The sequence below is a fragment of the Paramormyrops kingsleyae genome, chromosome 9, assembly GCF_048594095.1.
Source record: "Paramormyrops kingsleyae isolate MSU_618 chromosome 9, PKINGS_0.4, whole genome shotgun sequence".
In the NCBI taxonomy this organism is placed as follows: Eukaryota; Metazoa; Chordata; class Actinopteri; order Osteoglossiformes; family Mormyridae; genus Paramormyrops; species Paramormyrops kingsleyae.
In genome coordinates this window covers 760,210-783,273 of record NC_132805.1, presented here as the reverse complement: position 1 = coordinate 783,273, position 23,064 = coordinate 760,210, and the positions used below count along the sequence as shown (strand labels likewise).

The window sequence follows — 23,064 nt, the reverse complement described above, 5'->3', positions numbered from 1 at the left end:
CCCTCCCATCCTTCACACTCTCTCTATACCCCTCCCATCCTTCACACTCTCTCTGTACCCCTCCCATCCTTCACACTCTCTCTATACCCCTCCCATCCTTCACCCTCTCTCTGTACCCCTCCCATCCTTCACACTCTCTCTGTACCCCTCCCATCCTTCACACTCTCTCTATACCCCTCCCATCCTTCACCCTCTCTCTGTACCCCTCCCATCCTTCACACTCTCTCTGTACCCCTCCCATCCTTCACACTCTCTCTATACCCCTCCCATCCTTCACACTCTCTCTATACCCCTCCCATCCTTCACTCTCGCTATACCCCTCCCATCCTTCACACTCTCTCTGTACCCCTCCCATCCTTCACACTCTCTCTATACCCCTCCCATCCTTCACACTCTCTCTGTACCCCTCCCATCCTTCACACTCTCTCTATACCCCTCCCATCCTTCACACTCTCTCTGTACCCCTCCCATCCTTCACACTCTCTCTATACCCCTCCCATCCTTCACACTCTCTCTGTACCCCTCCCATCCTTCACACTCTCTCTATACCCCTCCCATCCTTCACACTCTCTCTATACCCCTCCCATCCTTCACCCTCTCTCTGTACCCCTCCCATCCTTCACACTCTCTCTGTACCCCTCCCATCCTTCACACTCTCTCTATACCCCTCCCATCCTTCACCCTCTCTCTATACCCCTCCCATCCTTCACACTCTCTCTATACCCCTCCCATCCTTCACACTCTCTCTGTACCCCTCCCATCCTTCACACTCTCTCTGTACCCCTCCCATCCTTCACCCTCTCTCTATACCCCTCCCATCCTTCACCCTCTCGCTATACCCCTCCCATCCTTCACACTCTCTCTATACCCCTCCCATCCTTCACACTCTCTCTGTACCCCTGCCATCCTTCACACTCTCTCTGTACCCCTCCCATCCTTCACCCTCTCTCTGTACCCCTCCCATCCTTCACACTCTCTCTGTACCCCTCCCATCCTTCACACTCTCTCTATACCCCTCCCATCCTTCACCCTCTCTCTATACCCCTCCCATCCTTCACTCTCTCTGTACCCCTCCCATCCTTCACACTCTCTCTGTACCCCTCCCATCCTTCACACTCTCTCTGTACCCCTCCCATCCTTCACACTCTCTCTGTACCCCTCCCATCCTTCACACTCTCTCTATACCCCTCCCATCCTTCACCCTCTCTCTATACCCCTCCCATCCTTCACTCTCTCTGTACCCCTCCCATCCTTCACACTCTCTCTGTACCCCTCCCATCCTTCACACTCTCTGTACCCCTCCCATCCTTCACACTCTCTCTGTACCCCTCCCATCCTTCACTCTCTCTATACCCCTCCCATCCTTCACACTCTCTCTATACCCCTCCCATCCTTCACACTCTCTCTGTACCCCTCCCATCCTTCACACTCTCTCTGTACCCCTCCCATCCTTCACACTCTCTCTGTACCCCTCCCATCCTTCACCCTCTCTCTGTACCCCTCCCATTCTTCACACTCTCTCTGTACCCCTCCCATCCTTCACTCTCTCTATACCCCTCCCATTCTTCACACTCTCTCTGTACCCCTCCCATCCTTCACACTCTCTCTGTACCCCTCCCATCCTTCACACTCTCTCTGTACCCCTCCCATCTGGCAGAAGCTACAGGAGCATCTAAGCCAGTGTTTCCCAACCCAGTCCTCAGGGAACCCCAGACAGTCCAAAGTTTTGCTCCCTCCCAGCTCCCAGCCAATCAGGAACACCGAATACCTGGTACAGGTGATCTGGGAGCTGAGTGGAAGCAAGACATGGACTGTCTGGGGTTCCCCGAGGACTGGGTTGGGGAACACTGATCTAAGCTTCTTCCCTCTGAACATTTTACCACCCCCATTATAAACCTGGCTTACCACCAGCACTCACCATTGTTTCCAGTGGACACAGCCCAACACTGGACCTTTTCTAGCATCTGTGTCACATCTGTCTTATTGTCACATCTGTTGTATTTGTTATTCCTACAGTTGACATCATACCTGCTATATTGTGTGGGCACCCCTAAGCCCCCTTATGTGTCAGCGTATGAATATTCTCTGTTATTTTTATTTATTAGTTATTTCCTTTTCCCCTCTCGCTCACGTTGTACTTGTCTTGTTTACAGTCTCTGCACTTTATGTATATATACCATGATCAAAGGGGGACCTTAATTCATGCCCATGTATGCTGTGGATTGTATGTATAACCATTTGACTGGACACTTCACTTGAGATAAGAAATTCAAAAAAGGTCTGTGATCAGAGTTAGAAAACAGTTATAATTTTATTGCGGAAGAAGCCTATAAACGAATTTCTGCGGCAGAGAACATACCCCACACCGTAACTCTTACTGCTCTGAACTTTACAGAGCACTTCACACACTTTTCTCTCCCCAATTTAATCCCGCACATGATGTTTCCCATCTGAACCAGTAAAGTTAAACTTGCTTTCATCACTGAAATTAACAGTTCTGCTCTGTCCACACAACATGCTCCTCATCAAAACATTAGTCTGGCCTTCTTATTCTTCTTGGTCACAGCCGAGGGCTTTCAGTCCATTGTCTCAGATGACGAGACCCTGTCAAGGTAAATTCTTGCCCTGTTCAGTAGTGATTTCCAGCTGTGGTGTTGAACTGATCACCTACTGAGAGTCTCCCTATCATCCTGTTCTACTGCACAATCACCTTACGTGGGTGACCTGCCTTTTATGGCACTTACATTAACTTTTTTTGTACAGCTTCAGTGTTTGAGATATTAAGCTCTTGGAACGACTAACTTCTCCTCCAATGACTTATAGTTATCCCCTCGGCCTTCACCTGAACAACCTGGTGTTCACAGGGTTTGGTCACCTTAGAGAGGCCCACCATCTTGCAAAATGCCAAACAATGTTGCCAAATAGACTGGGGTTGCCAGATATACCAACATATTTCAGATTATAACCAAAAACTCAAGCATAGCAACTCTAATTGTGATTGCAGACCTTCTACAAATTTCTTGTTTAACCTTTTATTTTGTGATGTGCGATAGTTTTCTCTGATGAAATATGATTAAAACACATGCCTTCTATTCATGTTAGAATAACTTGGAATTCAGATAAGCTGTGACTTTGTAAACTACAAAAATGTAACTTCTTTAATTTTGATCCACTGTATAATAATACATGCAAACGTCGTACATTTAGCTCTGCATAATGCAAACCGCTTTCATTTGGTGTTTGGTGCAATTCATCATGGTCATTAATGGTACTTCAATGTGAAAGCAGGCCATATATTTTCAAGCAAATTGTGAAACTAGAATCTAATGTTAAAAAAAACACTGGAAGTATAACTGATGGTATTTGATTTCTGGAGGTGCACACTTGTATGTACTTAGCAAGAATAATGGATTTTTTGGTCGTTTCTCCCAGGTCTCCTATGTTGTTAATATTGGCAGTTTTCTGGTTGCTGGGATTGGTGTCATACTGTTGTCCGTTGATATTTACTTCTGGAATTCAAGAGAGGTAATTTTCAAACTTACATTTACTCCCGTTTATCAGATCATAAAGAAAGACACAAATGCCCAAATTAAAACAAAAAAGAAAACAGAACTTCACGGCAACTTTAGCGAAACCCTGAAAATATCTCAAAGTGAACAGAATAGCCCTTCTTTTCATTTACTTATCCTGTTCAGGGTCAATGGGGGGGGGGGGGGGGGGGGACAAGGCACATGGGACATGGCTGGGGTACAAACTGGATAGGATGCCAGTTCATCACAGGGCCCTCACTATGTGTGTTTGGACTGCAGGGGGAACCCTGTTGGGAACTGCAACGATATTCAAGCTACTCATATGAACAGGAAAGCCAGGAATATAAGGAGTGTAATGAGTATGAGGTAATGTTACTCACTGAGCCGCCCCCAGTGCAACACTAACAGACAGAATAATACCAGCTTATTCAGGTTGGGAGTGTAATGAGTATAAGGTAATGTTACTCACTGAGCCGCCCCCAGTGCAACACTAACAGACAGAATAATACCAGCTTATTCAGGTTGGGAGTGTAATGAGTATAAGGTAATGTTACTCACTGAGCCGCCCCCAGTGCAACACTAACAGACAGAATAATACCAGCTTATTAAAGTTATTTAATTTATAAAAACAAGTAAAATATGAACATAACTCATGCAAGAGTAACAACTGAGATTCAGTCTGTGTTTCAGAAATATAAATTTTAAAAATCCATCACTCTTTTGTAATCAGTAGTGCACACGTTCACGTGCGTTTCACAGTCATGCATGCTTGTACTGGAATTTGAGCTGTGACATATGTGAGCTGGCCTTTTCCCCAGGAGGTCATGCGTGTGCAAGGGATCATCCTGGGCGTAACGCTGGTGGTGACGATCATCACCGCTGTTCTTCTGTACCTGCTGCGCGTGGAGCGCAATAGGGAGAAAGACAGAGCCGTGGAGTGGCTGCAGAGGCCGTCTTCAGGGCCAATCCCACCGCTCTCTTCTGATGGAACCTTCACATTTGCAGTCTTGCAGCCCCTGCCTGCTAATGCTTTGTGATTCTCCCCAGCTTGCACATGCTTTTAAGCCCCAAATATTTTGTTACCCTTTGTTTCCGCTGAGAGACGTGCAGCGTAACTCATTTCCACGCGTGTACAAGTTATCTTAGGTCGGCATTTATGGTTTGACTTCTGAGATTCAGATCGAGCTCAAGGTAATTTTATTTCGAACTAGTTGATGAATAGATGAATTAGCAAAGCAATTCACAGCTCTACACAAAACATTTCCATCCACGCAACATAATGTGAGACACATCAGAGTTCAAAAGCGTGTCTTGCTGGTGCATCTGTGACCAGGACAGAAAGTCTTTGTGGTGTATCGAGAGCCACAGTATGCAGGGTAAAGTCAGCTTACCACCACTATGGACAGACCACATCCAACAGGAGTAACTGCAAACACCACAGGAAGCTGTTTGCCAGGGATATCTGAGTACTAACCTGGATTGTATCCAAAAACATAGAACCACAGCTGCCCAACTGCAGAATTAAATGCAAACCTCGACTGTCCTGTTTCCACAAATACTGCAGATGGTAAATATTCATGGTCAGGTCATAGTCAACATCACTGCCAAAGCCAAATGTCGGTTTCAGTGGTGCCAGCAGCACAAATCTTGGGATGTGGACAATGTGAAACATGTATTGTTCTCTGCTGAGTCCACCTGCACTGTCTTTCCCACATCCGGGAGAGTTACGGTGTGGAGAAGCCCCAGAGAAGCTTGCTATCCAGACTGCTGCGTACCCAGAGCGCAGCAGGGGGGTGGATCAGTGATGGTTTGGGCTGCAATATCATGGCATTCCCTAGGCTCACTACTTGTTCTACCTGGATATGTCACTGCCACTCCAACACCTGCCGCTCCTGTTGGCTCCGCTTTCGCTGCTCATCCAGCTCGCGCTGCTTCTAAGCCAGCCAGGCCTCAAGCATGCAGCGAGCCTCTTCCCGACTGAGCAGAGCAGTCTTAGCTTGCTGCCTCCGGTAGGCACACTCACAGCGAGCCTCTTCCCGAATGAGCAGAACAGTCTTAGCTTGCTGCCTCCGGTAGGCACACTCACAGCGAGCCTCTTCCCGACTGAGCAGAGCAGTCTTAGCTTGCTGCCTCCGGTAGGCACACTCACAGCGACCCTCTTCCCGAATGAGCAGAACAGTCTTAGCTTGCTGCCTCCGGTAGGCACACTCACAGCGAGCCTCTTCCCGAATGAGCAGAGCAGTCTTAGCTTGCTGCCTCCGGTAGGCACACTCACAGCGAGCCTCTTCCCGACTGAGCAGAGCAGTCTTAGCTTGCTGCCTCCGGTAGGCACACTCACAGCGAGCCTCATCCCGACTGAGCAGAGCAGTCTTAGCTTGCTGCCTCCGGTAGGCACATATCTGTTCGCTCACTGGAATCTTTTTCTTTTTGCGCGACTTTAACAAGGAACCTATCCAATGACAGCCGCTTTTCGATTTCGTGGAAATGTGGACATTGCATTGTTGTTAAACAGACTCATTGCTCGCATTGCTACGGCCTTATTCGGGTGGTGCTTTTCTACTAAATTTTGACTATACGAGCAAGGCACGCCGACTGACACTGCATGGGAAATGATTACCCACAATCCCGCAGTGAGAGTGAGAGAAAAACCATCGGCTCAGTTTTGATCACGTGACGCTCGGCAAACAAAGCGTATACGTAATACTCGTATTGCAAGACCTTGCTCGTTTATCAAGTTAAGATTTATTTTAAAATTTTGCTCGTCTTGTAAAACACTCGCAATCCAAGGTTTGACTGTATATAGATTCATGATCCTATTCAAGATAAGCAGTAAAAGGGGTTATTTGATTGATTGATTGATTGATTGATTGAAACATTGATTTCAAGTAGGATATTTTTATTAGCGTTTTAAAAAATTTCAGTCACTGTGACCGATATCCTGATCTCAACATTCACCACCTCCAGGAGTTCAGAGGTTAATAACTGATTTTAAAAGTTTGACATATTCAGATGTCAATATATTACTATGCTGACAATGTATCACAATGTAACAAAATAAAAAGGGAGTCTGAGAAAAACAGTCTAGAAACATTTAAATCTTTATGACCTAAATACAGTACAGTCCATTGTTAACATTTATAGCCCATTTCATGTTTTAAATTTAACCCTTTGCTCAGTTCTGAACACCTGCTCAACATTCTGACTGCATAATAAATATATGGATGTAATACACACAAATATTTTTTGCCACAGAATCTTTCATTAGATGTAAGTTCATCACAAAAGTATCATATCAATAGTGTCCCTTTGGTTAATACAATGTTATCACCACTTTCCATGTAAATTACAGGAAGATCATCCCATTGGTTAGGAAAAAAAATAATCCAAAACAGGTGATTATTAAAGCATCTTAAAATACAACCAAAATCTACAACATACAAAACACAACATGCTTAAGAAATACTCTTCAATAAAAAGTTTATCAAGACGCTGACAGATTGTACAAACGTTATCATGACTGTCGGTCAGATTCATGTGATTAAATTTTTCAATCGTGATCCGCAATGGTTTCCAGGAAGATGAACGTCACCGTCAAATCTCATCACCCCTACCAGCTAAGAGGGAAGCAGTACAGACGAGTGAATGTGAATCAAGTACCAGAGATGAATGATAATGTCCATCAGGGGAAAGAAGCAATACTGACAGGAAGCCCATTTTAGGAAGGTAACTTAAGGCCTCATAATGAAAACCTATAAGAGAAAACAACGACATGCAGGTTCTGTTAATACAGCTTCATAAACAAGCACCACAATGTTACAAACCGAAGTCACAGATCAAACGACTTAAAAAGTACTCAAAGTGTTTCACCCAGGGTTTCCAAAGCTGCCCATTTGAAATCTTGATATTCTATATATATATTTTCAAATGTTCAGTGCTCTATGTTCAAATCATAAATGCTGGTATTAGAAATACCTTGCAAGACACTATTGTGTTAAATACTGCCACTAGGACAATACTCAAGACCGACAAATGAGCACAGTGTGTATAGTATAGGCGGAACTTGCACGCAAATTCACAGTAGTAATTTGCACTCTGATTGGCTGCTTGGGTTCTGCAGTCAAAATGAAGAACTGTTATCCTGCAACATACACAGGACTCTCACAGGTTGGGAGCAGGTCACGAGGTACAATGAAAACAGCAGTTTGTCCAAAATGACCAGACGGCATCACACCAGATATCATCTTCCACCCAACCATCTAGATTCGTTCCCCTCTGCTCTTCTTTGCTCTCAGATTGTAGAGATCTTCTACAGAGATCAATTCTATGCCTGATTCCCAGTCTCTGACAGTATTGGTGGTGGTAGCGGTGTTGGGGGGGGAGGGGCAAACCAGTCTTCACTTCCGCCTGTCTTGCCCATTGCCCGCCTTGTTCTTGCCCACACTCCTCCTCTGCTTGGATGAGCAAAAGGCAGCCCCTGAATCTTCTCCTGAAGTTCAGACCAGGGTGGGGGAGGGTACAGGAGTACAAGAACAACACATTTTGCACAGTATTTTCATGTGTCCTTCAGAAACGACTTAGTAAAACTTGCCTTTCAATTACATTTAATTGAAGAAGAAAAAAAAAACAGTTGTTAGACAAGGTACTTTGTCCCTTAATTTAAGGAGAGCCAATTTACATACTGGATGTGTCAGGCTATGAAACTGGTCACACTTTGTTTATATCCAACAAGCCTTTTCAGTTACAGAATACCTCTGTACCTCTGATCCTTTTAGGCCAATAGTCTTTCGAATTTCTGTCGTAGGAATCCTCACATTCTGAATGGTTCTGAAAAAGAGGTATGTAAACAAACATGACACATTTGTCTAGTGGTCTCTCCATTGTCCATTTCTCCATTAAAAAACCCTGAGGCCCTACATACTGCCCCTGCACGTCATGCATTCTGAGATTTGACCATGCATGCTGCCTGGGAACGGAGCCAGTGATTTGGGGAGGGGTATGCCTGGGGGGCATGTGGGAAGGGGCATCCCGCGCTCACCTTGTCATGCGTCTCGTACCTCTCCGCGTACCACACCATCCCATAGAGGCAGAGGAAGGTGATGAAGGCCTTAAGATAGAGATACATCAAGCAACGGCAGTCAAAGAAAGACTTCTGGATTAAGGGACCGGTCCTCTCAGTTTTAAAGTAGTTGATGGTTTAGAAACTTCTATAAGCATCCAACCTCTACATTCTGTATTTAGCCTACAAAGATCTTCATGTTCCATCGTGTTCGTGTGTGAGGAACACTATTTAAGATCTATCCATCATAAATGTTCCACAGCTATTTATCAGGTACCAATCCATCACAGGTTCCACTCACACACAAACTGAAAGTGCCCCCCCCCCAAAAAAAAGAGGTGACGATAGGAATCCCCCACACCCCTACCCCAAACCTGGAGACACGGATCCAGGATCTTACCAGACTCAGGAGCCAGAGGATGACGTAGAGGACCTGAGTTTTGGAGAAGAGGTCCTGGCCAAATTTAACGCAGGCCAGGGCTTCCAGGAAGGCGATGGCCCTGTGTTAAGAGGGAATCAGCACCACAGGAAAGTTTCAGCAAAAAGCCCTGTCACGGAGCTGTAACCCCCCCTGCTCCCCCACACGCCAGGATGGAAGGGGAAAAGGCTATAAGGATATTCCCGGGAAAGAAGATGTGTCACATCGGGAAGTTTGGCTGCAGCCCACAATGATTAAATGACACCTTTTGCAGTTTACTTTGTGAGTAGAGACAAATATCAGCCCGATACTGTACATCTGACTGGAAATCTGCTTAGGGTGTCTGCAGCTGGTTTGTAGCTGGACTTGATGCACACAGTTAATACACTAAAGCGCTCTTTGCTTAGCGTGGACTAAGGCTCAGTCCATGATCTAAGCATCTAACTGGGATACACACTTGTTTACCGGAAGAATCCTAACAGGAAATGCAACTATGCGATGCAGCAAGAAAATGTTTTAAAATCTTTTTATATAATCTAAAAACTACAGTGAATAATCACTTACCCAAAGACCCAGCACTGTGTGCCAACCCTTTTGCACTGTGTGTCGGTGAGATAAGCATAATACTGCCTAAAACAAAACAGGAACAATTCCAGTTAAAAACATGAGGCTAGTTTTCAATGCAAACAGTTTCTGGTGGCATGTATGAAACAGCACTTCAGATTAAATGAACAGGCGATTAAAAAGACTAAATACATGAGTATATATACAGAACATAAATCTCAAACTGGAAAGAGATGAAGAATGTGCTGGTCTGGTCTGGTTTGTCACTACGCTAGACCACATTATTCAATGAGTCCAGACAAAAATGCAGCATTTCTGTAAACATTTCACTACAGACTGCAATAAAGCTTTATTTTGTGAGTGAAGTGGTTTATTAGATATTTGTTAAAGAGCTTTGTCCGTGAAACCAGTGTTTTTTTCCCTTTGTGAAGACAATTATAAAAAGTACCACGACACTGTGCGTGTGTGTCTAACGTGTTTGGGAGCAGATAAGAATTAGCGGTTAGCGGAGAAAATAAAGCAGTAATATTACCGCACGGTGGGGGCCGTGATAATACCGACGAACAGGATCCGACACCAGCTGAGGGGGTGGGAAGCCTGAAATACGAAGATGTGCTTCAGGAAGAATGTGTTGAGCTCCGTCAGCTGAGGAGAGAGAACCGGAACACCGAAACCTTTAAGAACGGCCCTGACTGGGGTTCCTTCTGCAATGGCAGGCTAAGAAAAATCTGCCTAAATGCTAAGCTGCTTATATCTCTGATACTCAACCCAGTCCCCAGACGCTCCACAGTTTTGCTCCCTCCCAGCCCCCAGCATACCTGTACCAGGAATTCACTGCTCTTGATTGCTTGATCCTTTGGTTCAAGTGAACTAGGAATTGAGAGGGAGCAAAAATGTGGACTGTCTGAGGGTCTGAATGAGTGGGAGGAGAAACGGGAGGAGAAACACCGGCTTAGAATATAAATTCACCTGCCAGAGAATCATGAAGAGGTAGATGCCCGCCACCCTCTGAAAGGACGACTTGGGGTCAAACCAGCGCACGTAGATCCAGCTGGCAGGCGTGAACTGCAGCACGGCTCTCTTGATCTTCCCCGTAGTGCTATGTATGTCCCTGCAGGTCAGAAGAACATGTACATAAGCCTGAAATGCCACACACCCACTGGGGGGGGGGGGGGGGCGCTTTCATAGACTGGGTGGGTGGTCACCGAGACTACCGAAAAGCACTCAGAAAACGGCAGACCTACTTGATGCTGGCCCAGTGGTACGTCCGCATCTCCAGGAAGTGGCAGACGGTCATGCCCAGCCAGATACCTCCCCCGTTGCACAGGAGGATGTCCAAGATCACCTGATCCCACCAGCACTCAGCAAAGTTGGGCAGAAGATGCATGAAGAACAGCTGGAAGTATGGGGGGGGGGGTGGTCGTTTGCTTTAGCTTGACTGTGAGCTAGACGAGACTGATGGCCATCTGATCAGGCGGCATCAAGCGGAAGCCGACTCACTGGGCGCCATGACGCTGTTCCCCTGCCCATCACCACTCACACACTCAGAGTTGGGTAATTCAGGTCTAGACAGTAAAAGTCCAGACCAGGATTTTATTTCAACCAACTAGTTGAGTACCCTGTGACTGAGACTCATTACGCTCAACTGGTTGGTTGAAACAAAATCTTGGTCTGGACTTTTACTCTCTGGACCTAAATTACCCAATTCTGCACATACCATGAAACACACAAATATCAGTGGGAAACCGTCGGTCTAATTTACCTGCACGTATCGCAACACCGTTTCACCCTCACACCTTACACATGTACCACTCAGATTAATTATTTGACATTTATCATACTGTTTATTTCTGATTATTCTTTTAACCGCAACCCTTGCACATGACCAATCCCTGAATCCTTGACTCTCGAAAGCCCAGCACCAGCGGGCCGACAGCCCCCTCTACGGCCGGCTTACGGCACGGAGCACCTCAGGTCGCTCGGGTGACTCATTCCCCCATCGCTCCCTCCTCCCTAACCTCTTTGAAGGCTTCCGACACCCCCGACATAACAGCCGGGCTCCACCTGCAGTCACAGCCCCACGAGGGCCTTTCTCCAACTTTACGTCAGCATGGTAATTCAGAAATGTTTACTTTACACATAAGTAACAGACATATAGCAAAACCCCAGTGAGTGTGATGATACATTCAGGCCAGCTAAGATGATGCATGTTGATATCCTGGAAAGAGGTTCAAATTATACAAATTAAACTGTTTATGAATTTTTAAAAACATTTTAACATGAGAACTCATTATGTTAGGATTGCTTAGTAAGAACGGCTGATCCATATAAGCCAGATACCGCCCATCTTCCACACGTCTGCAGGTGTTGGTGGTTGATAAGAAGGCTGCAGCTCGCCCGGGTCTTCGCCCGGGTCTTCGCCCGGGTCTTCGCCCGGGTCTTCGCCAGCGCTACGCGACGGCCCCGTACTCCTGCCCGCTGGATCGCGGCTGCGTACCTCCGTCAGCTCCCAGGTGATGCTGATGGTCCAGCAGAGTCCGTAGCTGCGGATGAGCAGCGCCTTCATGGACCAGCCCCAGAAGTGCCCGAAGGCGAAGATGTCGAAGTGGCTGAGGATGCGCTCCCAGGTGATGACGTGACAGTTCACCGCATACTCCTGCATAGCGGGGAGGGCGAAAGGAGCAGCCGTCACGCAAGAACCGGCAGTGAAAACCCCATTCCCCGTGTAACTCAGGTTACCATGACTTCGACTTCACGGGTGGCGTAGCGAAGATCAGGATCCAGCCAGTACATCAGGCTCTTCACCTGTTCCCAGTTCAGGAAGACGATGAAGACCAGGAAGAGGAAGTACAGAACACTGAGACCTGCGGCAAAAATCAGACTCAGAATCAGCTGTTTGCACATACAAGGAATTTCGTTTTTTTCCTTGATTTCAAAGTACTTACACAGAACAAACATAAAGCAAGAAACATGTATACCATATGTACAGAAACATGTATAGCATATGTACAGAAACATGTATACCATAAGTACAGAAACATGTATACCATATGTACAGAAACATATACAACAATGAAGTACAGTATATGCAGTAAGGAACATAGTGCAATGGTGCAGAGGTGCAAAGTGCAAAGTGCAAAAATCACAAACAAAAAGCTGCAATCAGACACGGTCTCAGATTTCATTTCCAAAGTGGGTAACAATGCAAATTTTCTCTTATTAATCAGCACTAGATATTATAATTTGTCAGTCGGTCAATAAATGAATTCACTTCTGACTGGAGGTGGAGATTTCAGGCCCAGAGACTACAAATCCAGACCAAGATTTTGTTTCAACCAAGCAGTTGAGTATAAAGAGTCACAGTCACAAGTTGCGTTGTCTGGAAATGTGCCAAAAGGCGGCATTTCTGCACAGTAAAAAGATGCAAAGCAACAAAATTAATGTTATATTCTACATATAAGCTTTTTACTGAAAAGAATATTCAGGTGTAACCCCTTTGTAATCACCCACACTTCAATCAGTAACTAATTTAATTATATATTTCTTCTCAGTAACCATAACTGGTTACAATTACATTTATGTTGTAATATAAAAAAATAAAACAAAAGGCGAGTACATTTTGAAATGAAAGGGTTAACATTGCTGGTTTGCAAGCTGCCCCCAGTCTTTCCCAGTAATAATGTTCCTTTTATCTCTGTACACTCTTTGTTTCATATTACTTTACTTAAAGCATTTAAAATCTACATTCAGTATTATTCACATCTTATTTTGAATAAACTTCAATAAACTTTGTATTTCAATTGTGATCTTTTTAGTCTGTAAATCTGGACTTTTTTCTGTGACTAAGTTGCATCTGGTACTGAGGTTCCGTGCTAATTCGATGCAAAGCTAAACGCCAACTAGGAGACCCACTCCAGCGCCATATTTTCTGTTGGTTGCAATTCACCCACAGACGATTAAATTAATCCGTTCACAAAAACACGCACACTACAGTCGCGCATCCTAACAATGACCTGCAGGAAACAAACCTTCGCGGTGGGATGTGACTGGCTGGCCCTCATCCTCACACCACCAGGCCCGTGAAAATCTCACTGGACTTTCAATAAAACCGAGCTTTCGCTCATATAAAGGGCATCAACAGATCCTCTGCTCCAGTAACATGGAGGTATGGTTTATGATATAAGCAGTGCCCACAGGATGAGTATGATTTAAAGACATCATTGATACTTAAACCTAAACGTGTACATGGCAGAGAGAACATCATGAAAAAAAGTAGATTTACGAGTTATATAAAAAGTCACACATAAACTTAACAGCAATGAGTTTTACTCCAGCATTAAATCACACACACTAATATTTCAGCATTTGCTGGACTTGTCCCTTCACTTTACATCTGAACATCACATACTCTGTCTATCCAGAATCGCATTGCAGATAAATGGGTGCAAGGAGAGAGGTAATGTTATTTAATATAACTTAATTGGCACATCCTAATTCAACCTCCCTGGCTTAACAAGGGAGATGCTTGCGTTTTACTTCTTTAACCAATTACAGTCTTCATCTTATCACCATATTAATTAAAACCGGTGTTTTTTGTTAAGCAACAATGTGCACAGATTTCTAAAGTACCTATTTTATTGTGTATGCCTTTCGTTAAGGGACATGTCATAGATAAACACAAAGCATAGGGATATGCTTACAGAGCAATGTAAGGGGGTGATTTTATTTAATGATGGCGATAGTAATAATAATTATTATTACTGTTATTATAACACCAACAACAATAACAGGGCTTGAACCGGCAATCTTCTGATCACAAGCACAGAGGCTCAGCTTGACTCACACGCTACCCCTGACCTGACAGCTGGATGGCTGAAAGCCTTGAGTTTGAAAATTAGAAAAAAATAGACAGATGTGATTATGTCATCCAACGAAGATTTTGATTGGTTAAAGAAGCGAAACATAAGCCCCTCCCTTGTTGACCCAGGGACACGTCGAACTCAGGGAAATGACAACTGCGGCCACAAATTTATAGAACAAACCCCTCCGGTGGCCCTCAGAGGTGCTGATTAGCGCTACACCAGTAATTCCCTGTCGTTGAAGCTAGACAGTCAATTAATACAATTGTAATTATCCCTCAGCTTAACTTAAAAATAAACTAAAGCCAGCAACATGTTTTGTATGGTTATACAAACAGCGCAACTCACCGAAAACCATGCGCCATATCGCTGGATGTGGCCTCGTGAACGGACCTGAAACAGACACACGGTTATGGCTTATAATTCCTATTTTAAAGTTCCCTGGGTTCCAATATGGCGCATCCAATCCAAATCCATACAATTTCCCCCAAGTGAAAGGAGCTGATGTCGTGGATCAGTCATTCGTACTTACTGCCCACGTGCGATCAGTAAAAGTGTCGTACCGTTGGGGAAGGCAAGGACACTAATGATGAGAAAGAAGAAGATCGCCAACAGGAGGCCCACTCTTAAGTTGCTGTCTGGATCCGTGTCATTCCTGTTAGAGGAACAACCACCAGTTACCTGTGCCAGGTTTGCAAGGGTGTGAAATAGTTAAATACAAAGTTAAACACACATACAAGTTGTAAACTTTGTTGCACTTTTTAGCTCTATTTAAAAACGCTGAACTTCTGTCTGCATTTATATGAAAAGATGGGATGGAAATGACACTTAATTGCTTGGGTACAGTCGGCATCGTGAAAGGAGTTGACTGCAATATCTGCGTGTCTGCTTTCTATGTTTTGACAGAAGGGTCTGTGGGATTTCCATCACATTCTCTGATGTAATTTAGTGGCATTTTATTATTTGGTGGCTAACAGAACTAATAAACGCACTCGGTTCGTGTGACAAAGACAACAGAGAAACAAGATAGCTGGAAAATGGAAGCCTATTCACAGGAATCACCCAGTCTTTTAACACGTCACTGTTACTGGCAACCTTTTGCGATTACGCCCCAAAATATCCAGAGTGCAGTTTTGAACGATTAACTGAATATTAACAAACAAAAATCTGGCGTCGGTATAATATCATTGAGGTGGGCGTGTCCCCATAGGGAAGCAAGGACGAAACGTGGGAATATTCCTGTTTGCAAATTAAGAAAAACTGCCAAAGGAGGTCCTTAAAATGACAGGAGCCTCAGGGGTTTAACGGCGATCTGTTTTCACACCAATCCCTTCTGTAAATAATATCCGTAACTAGCTGAACATTTATGACTGAAGGAAACAACGTTTCGCATCGCTGTTGCAACATGAGTATGCTGCTAATCGGCAAAACACGCGACCATGACAAACATTATCGAGCAGCAAACTGCTGCTGCAAGTTACTGGCGCCCGCAAGACGCGAATTGTATCGTCGCTCACCTTGCAAAAGCGAAGTACATCAAGCTGATCACGGTGCAAGTGAGCAACGTGATCGTGTGAGGCTTGTAGAAAAACTCGATGGTAATATCCTCCACTTGTTGCTCGTTGATCATGCGGAAATGAAGCCTGTAGCTGACATCATCTTTGCTCAAGGTCTGCGTCGCCATAACTCTAGCTAAATGCGACCGGATAATGTTTTTTCGGGTTAATCGACCTCTATCCGCGATCACCGAGTTAACCGGCGGCTGCTTAGTGAAATGATCAGTAGGCTATTTAACGGAGAAAAATGAGCTGATGCACGCGAAATAAAAAGTGCGTCGTACTGTTGAGTTGTGCGTGCTCTCCGCAACAAAACCCGTACTTGTAAAGGTGATTGTATATATTTATATCCAAGTCATGAGCAAGGTCAACTCTGATAGTCTGACTCGGAATAACGACCGACTCTTTTTCTGGAATTCCGCACCGAATCCCAGAGAGTGAAACTTGATCGGGGTCACGTGGGCAGCGCGGTCCCGAGGCGGCAGTCCAGGGAAATGGGGGATATTTAGGCAAAGAGGGAATTAAAGCGTTTCCAGATCCATAGTATTTCTGTTCCCAGTGAAATGAAAAACGCAAGTAAGTTTGTTCAGACATGTACTTGGCTTTCGTAGTAGAATAAATCCTTTGTGGTACTGCTTGGGGTAGATTTCTATTTAAAGAGCATCAAAATATTTTATATTGTTATACACATTCACACCATTTTTTCTGCTTTTGTAGGCCTAATCACGCCAAAGAACCGCCATCTAACGTTACTCCTTCTTAGAGTGACTTAGTGTAGTTAGTGGTCTCACACCTTCTCCTTCTTCCACCGACCGAACTCCTATTTCTGCTACTTGTCCCTTCAGCCAAAAGATCAGATTATTTGTCCTTGATCTCCTGTTTGTCCTCAGGAATATAGCGTATTTCCTAGTGTGCTACATGCTACAGTCTCCACTAGGTGTCATTGTTTTTTAAGTAAACATTTCATCATTATACATCCGTGTTCCAATTGCTAATGTAGTACGGGAATCTATAGGACAGAGGTCTGCGACCTATCGTACAGTAAGTTTTACAAAGAAACCAATCTGGGGGGCTAACGATGGGTGGAGGGGGAGGCGAAGATATTCTGCAGCGGGCATCCTGACAGAGCGGCGCTTATCGGCCGAGATGATCAAATACGCAAAATGTAAATAATCATAGTAAGTAGTACGTCGGATTTCTGTGTTAAGCGGGAAAATTGTTGGCCTAACTGGTGGATTGGCAGGGGTGCAGCAGGTCGCCTGTTCATCGCAATTCATACATATTTTCAGCAATATAGGCAATTACAGAGGTCATTCCACATAATTGAATATCTTGATTGTTGAAGGAATCCTGTGTGACACAGGGAAACGGACTGACTCCACTCATATAGAGGAGGGACAGGATTCAACCCCCCCCCCCACACACACACACACACACACACACCGCTGAAGATGTTGGGAAAAAGTGCTATCCATGGATTCACTGTCTGCATTGTTAATGGTAAATGATGTTAGTTTTGGCATAATGTATGACACCGTTGCCCTGTACTGAACATTACTAGTCAAGGTAGTTTTTTGCACAAGTAGGCCTAGGGAATGGCTCTGCTCCTTAAGTAAGGGTTAATATATTATACCTTTTTAAACACCCAGGAGAGGTGAAGAACTTTGGGGTCCTTTTAAAAACGTAAAATGCACAGCTTGGAGGTCATTAACCCACCTAAACCATGGTCACCAAACTTACAGCTTAGACGTTTGTATAGTTGAAGACATTTTTTTCCACGTTTGTGAACCAAAAACTCATTTATTCCTAAAACTAGCCTACTGTTGAAACGTGGGGGGTATTAGGGTAACAGCAAACCGTGGCATTACCGTTTGGCAAAACTGAATTTTTGGGGACCCCCAATTAGAATTAAAGATTGTGATGGTGCATTGATGTAAAGAAGTTTCAATTAGCAAATGACTGGGGGGGGGGGGTCCTGGAGCCTGTCCCAGGCAGTGCAGGGCAGAGGTACATCCTGGGAGGGATGCCAGTCCATTTTCTGGCATCTAAACACATACATTCATATTCATATGTTTCTCAGCTGCTGTTTTCTACCATCTTACATTACTAGCCTGTTGAGGTTGCCAAATATGTACTCGTGGTTAATTCATTCTTTTTTTCCAACCACAATAGTTTTCGTTTGCACGACAGGTGTCATACATAGCAAGGGTGGAAACATACTTGGTTTTTCCATCACTATTTGATTATGAACTCAAAATAATGGGCCTATTGACTTTATTCGTAGCATTTCCTGCTGACGCCGTGGTTGACATGTAAAAGCAGCACATAGGAGCCACTTCCCCTTTAAGCAACAACTATTTTTTTCAAAGCACAGTTAAATCTGTAAAGTTCTGCAAGTAAAATGAATTCTCTAATGTTCACACGCCAGGGGGTTCGGCCCCCAGTTGACTTTGACCCCTTTTTTCCTTATTTGGAAGTTTTTGAGTCCCCCCCTCCATTGTCTTCTGCAATTATTTCTTTCCCTCTCCCTGTTTCCCTTGTTTCAGCCTTTTGAATATTAATCATTCTGAAACTGAAACTCTCAGCATCTTAAGATAAAGGATAAAGGGAAGATGCAAGGGAATAGGTTTGGTTTCAACACTGGTGGAGGCCAAATCAGCCCCCAACCCCCTGCCCCCCTAAACACACACATACTCCTACAGTTTGATAGGGACATGTCCCTGCTGTCCACACCGAAATCCCTGCTCTTAGAAAGATATTAAAGGTATGGAAAACAGCACCAGACACTGAGCAAAGTGCTGCTTCATGTGGTTCTGTGAGAATATTAAGAGAAAGACACACCCAACAGAAATTAGACTGATTGCTTTATTTGACTCACATTTTGATTATGCATTGTACCAGAATGTATAAAATCTTTCTAAATAACCCCATTATTTTCGGCAAAGAATAATAAAAATGTAACACATGGTGAAAATGAAATCAATCATGCAAACATTTCAATCTAAACAAAAAAAACCCTAAAAATATTTCACATATATACAATGAGGACCAGAGAGCATTAATTAAAGAGGAAATGATAATAATCACCACTTTTATTTTCATCACGGTTCACATTATCAATACAGCACAATGTGTCTCACATAGGATACAAAATTAAAGATGAAAATATATGTAAATGTTTTGAGTTTTCCCTGCAAAAGCATACTTATTTGGCCTGCAAATATTTATCTATATACATTGAAATGTTTTTTAAAAACTATATATATATATATACTCAGCAAAAAAAGAAACGTCCCTTTTTCAGGACTGTGTATTTCAACAATAATGTTGTAAAAATCCAAATAACATTACAGATCTTCATTGTAAAGGGTTTAAACAATGTTTTCCATGCATGTTCAATTAACCATAATCAATTAATTAACATGCACATCCGAATATCACACCTACGTGACAGGTACAGGATGGCCACAACAACTGCCCGAGTCACACCAGGAACACACAAGCCCTCAGTCCAGCCTCTCTCAGCCTATTGCGGACAGTCTGAGCACTGATGGAGGGATTGTGTGTTCCTGGTGTGACTTTGGCAGTTGTTGTGGCCATCCTGTACCTGTCACGCAGGTGTGATATTCAGATGTACCGATCCTGTGCAGGTGTTGTTACACGTGGTCTTCCACTGCGAGGATGATCAGCTGTCCTTCCTGTCTCCCTGTAGCGCTGTCTTAGGCGTCTCACAGTGCGGACATGGCAATTTATTGCCCTAGCCACATCAGCAGTCCTCATGCCTCCCTGCAGCATGCCTAATGCACGTTCACGCAGATGAGCAGGGACCCTGGGCATCTTTCTTTGGGTGTTTTTCACAGTCGGTAGACAAGTCTCTTTAGTGTCCTGCGTTTTTAGAACTGTGACCTTAAATGCCTACTTTCTGTAAGCTGTTAAGGTCTTAACGACCATTCCACAGGTGCATGTTAATTAATTGATTATGGTTAATTGAACATGCATGGAAAACATTGTTTAAACCCTTTACAATGAAGATCTGTGAAGTTATTTAGATTTTTACAACATTATTGTTGAAATACACAGTCCTGAAAAAGGGACGTTTCTTTTTTTGCTGAGTATATATATATATAGTATAGTTATATATATCAGAACAGTTTTCTATTCCTGACTGAAGGTTTTAATTCCACCTTGTAGAAGCCATCAGGATAAGAAACAGACCAAAAACTTCAGAGGATGTCCACTGTCTCACGGACAAAACTTTCCAAAGGACAAAAATCCAGCCACTGTTGGATTCAGACGTACTTTAAGTTGATCAAAGGCTGAAAATAAATGAAGAAAAATAAAATTATCTAACTAATTATCTATCTAACTAACTTTTATAGTTCTAATGACATGATTAATACGCATTTTAAGTTTTAGGCAACCTAATAATTATTATTACATATAGATATACATACAGAGACACATATGTATCATCCATCCATCATCCAACCCACTTATCCTACTGGGTCGCGGGGGGTCCGGAGCCTATCCTGGAAGCAACGGGCACAAGGCAGGGAACAACCCTGGACGGGGGGGCCAGCCCATCGCAGGGCACACTCGCACACCATTCACACCTAGCCTCAGCATGTCTTTGGACTGTGGGGGGAAACCAGAGTACCCGGAGGAAACCCCACGACAACATGGGGAGAACATGCAAACTCCACACACATGTGACCCAGGCAGAGACTCGAACCCAGGTCCCAGAGGCAACAGTGCTAACCACTGCACCACCATGCCACGCCCCACATATATATATATATATATATATATATATATATATATATATATAAAATATCGTACCAGGGTATTGAAGTCAGTCCTGCATACTGCTTTACTCTCCCAGTAAATTAAAACTATCGTCACAACCAGCTGCAGTGAGAGCTGAAATCCAATAATCACATCGATCCCTTTGTAAATCTGTAAAAGTGAAGTATGGACGGTTATTTTTTAATAGAAAAGAATTTATATTACATACAAATACATTCCACGTGGTATATAAATGCATCTTACAGACCTACTCATGCCGAGAAGTATATCAAACCATTTGTATGATGAATTAAAATTCCTATAGACATCTGACTGCACAGTATTAATAAAATAGACCTGCATCCATTTACATAAACACTCACCCAGTACAGGGTTGTGATGAGAAACAAAACTGCAATAGAATTACAGAAGCCTCTATATATTAAGAAACAAACTGTAATACATTTCACAATATTACTCCCTCTCATAGCCTTAATGCTGGACTTATCTGCCAAAATAACTAAATATAGAATCTTAACATCTATGGGCTGTCAGACTTACATGAGAATAATGTGGTGGATATGGTGAATATAGTGAAATAAGTACAATGCACAAACCCAGAACAGTCAGAGCACAGAATAAGCTGATGATATTCAGTGTGAATGAAGTTTTGGTCTGTTAGCAAAAGAAAACACAGGTACTGGTGAGTGAAGCAGCACACATTTGTTCACCCAGTGGAAGTGTGAATTTATCATACCAGAGCTGAGAGCTGTCATTATACACTGTCAGATAATAATACCAACATATACCTCTGAGGGTACAATTACTATTCACTGGGGCTTTACCCTCAAGGGTCTGCCAACTGTACCCTACCTGTACAGGGAAATGCACCTTCTAGCCTAAGGTACAACAAAATGGACTCTGGGGAACTTTTTTGACTATCAGCGGTACATTAATGTTGTTTGTACCTTGGGGAACAAAACTATACCCTTTATTCTGACGGTGTAGGTACCTGCTACTTGTGATTTGTCGTTAAACATTAACAAATCTGTATTAACATACGAAGGAAAGGCGTCGTTTGAGACTTACCACGCACATATTTGGCGAGTGTCCAGCGGCATATGATACTATGCCAGAAGCTACAAACTACAAAATATAATAAATACAAATTAAGTAATAAATTTAATAATCGGAAGTGTGTTTTTCCAGTTGATAACATCCGCAGTTTAAATATAAAGTCAAGCAAATGGCAGATCTCTCTCTATGAGAACTGATTTAACACAGTAATCAGGGTTTAAATACATCATACAATACCGACAAAACACGTCACTTTGCTATATGTGTAAAGGATACATTACCAGAACGCTGGGCATTGTATATATCAGGATATCTGGTATTTTGTACATGTGCACCAAGCCAAGAGTGATAACAAGCAGCCCTGTGACAATCTGTACAGTCTGAGGAAGAAACAAGCCGAGAAATGAACAACAGTAATAATAATAACAACAACAATAATAATAATAATAATAATGATGATGATGAAGAAGAAGAAGACGCACCCCTAGCGCTTGGGGCTGTCCTTTACGAAAGACCTTGTATGAATCTTTAAACACACAGTGAAACTTTTCCGGCGTCAAGGTCTCTGACTGCCCGCGGTCGCCCTTGACCAGCGGTATCGTGATGACAATACAGTCGTCGCATTTAAATGTGTCCATTACAGTATCTGTCTGAAAAGAAAAGGATTTACAAGACGCACCTCATTGGCTATTTAATCATATTCAGTATAGTACTTAAATCTGACGAGACACATTCTTACCATCTTCCAACTTATAAACAGCATGAAATGCAATGCATCGCTTTTATCATAATTTCGTACTAAAATATTAAATTGTTCAGATATTTCGATGTTTTATCTGGTCTGGCTGGGGATGTGTAGGTCGTTTGTAGCTTCAGAATTGATGTTTAACCGGTGTGACTTTATTATATTTAAAAATATCGTTTACTGACTAACAAGCAAAAATCAGATAATTTTTCTCTATTAAATGAAACGTTCCTATTAATAGCTCTGCTTAAATATTTTAATAGTTCATGAATCTGTTTTACCTGGTGACTTCAGCTGTGCAGGATTGTACTGCGCTTGGGTTTGGTGACTGAAAAGTCGCGATGACAAAAACCCCGGACCAAGGGGACAAACCACACAGACCCACCCCTATCGACTGCGCTGCGTCGCTTCACTGACAACGATTCGGGCGAAGCGAAGAAAGCAGATCGAGGCGGAAAAGTACCAGGCACTACA

General features: G+C 43.4%; 2 protein-coding genes and 1 long non-coding RNA gene across 4 annotated transcripts in view; 1 reads left to right on the top strand and 2 right to left on the bottom strand.

The window, feature by feature from the left end:
• The window catches only part of LOC111850403 (uncharacterized), a 49,731-nt gene that overhangs the window by 4,849 nt on the left and 21,818 nt on the right, over positions 1–23,064 (top strand). The gene's annotated exons all lie outside the window — the stretch shown is intronic.
• Positions 6,410–16,846, bottom strand: LOC111850441 (phosphatidylserine synthase 1-like). Its single transcript, XM_023824342.2, has 13 exons — positions 15,945–16,846; positions 14,991–15,082; positions 14,776–14,820; positions 12,308–12,432; positions 12,066–12,224; positions 10,813–10,964; positions 10,538–10,679; positions 10,101–10,213; positions 9,569–9,634; positions 8,987–9,086; positions 8,566–8,634; positions 8,288–8,354; positions 6,410–8,016 (listed from the first exon to the last, which is right to left on the bottom strand). Exons 1-13 carry the CDS (start codon positions 16,109–16,111, stop codon positions 7,925–7,927), a joined length of 1,389 nt encoding a protein of 462 aa, XP_023680110.1. The 5' UTR covers positions 16,112–16,846; the 3' UTR covers positions 6,410–7,924.
• LOC140592534 (uncharacterized) lies at positions 20,080–23,007 on the bottom strand. 2 transcript variants are annotated; one of them, XR_011992847.1, is made up of 7 exons: positions 22,872–23,006; positions 22,328–22,495; positions 22,127–22,225; positions 21,858–21,914; positions 21,330–21,443; positions 20,823–20,939; positions 20,082–20,299 (listed from the first exon to the last, which is right to left on the bottom strand). It is a non-coding gene; the product is annotated as an uncharacterized lncRNA (long non-coding RNA). The 2 variants fall into 2 exon arrangements; XR_011992846.1 differs by having other exon boundaries at positions 20,080–20,299; positions 21,858–22,225; positions 22,872–23,007.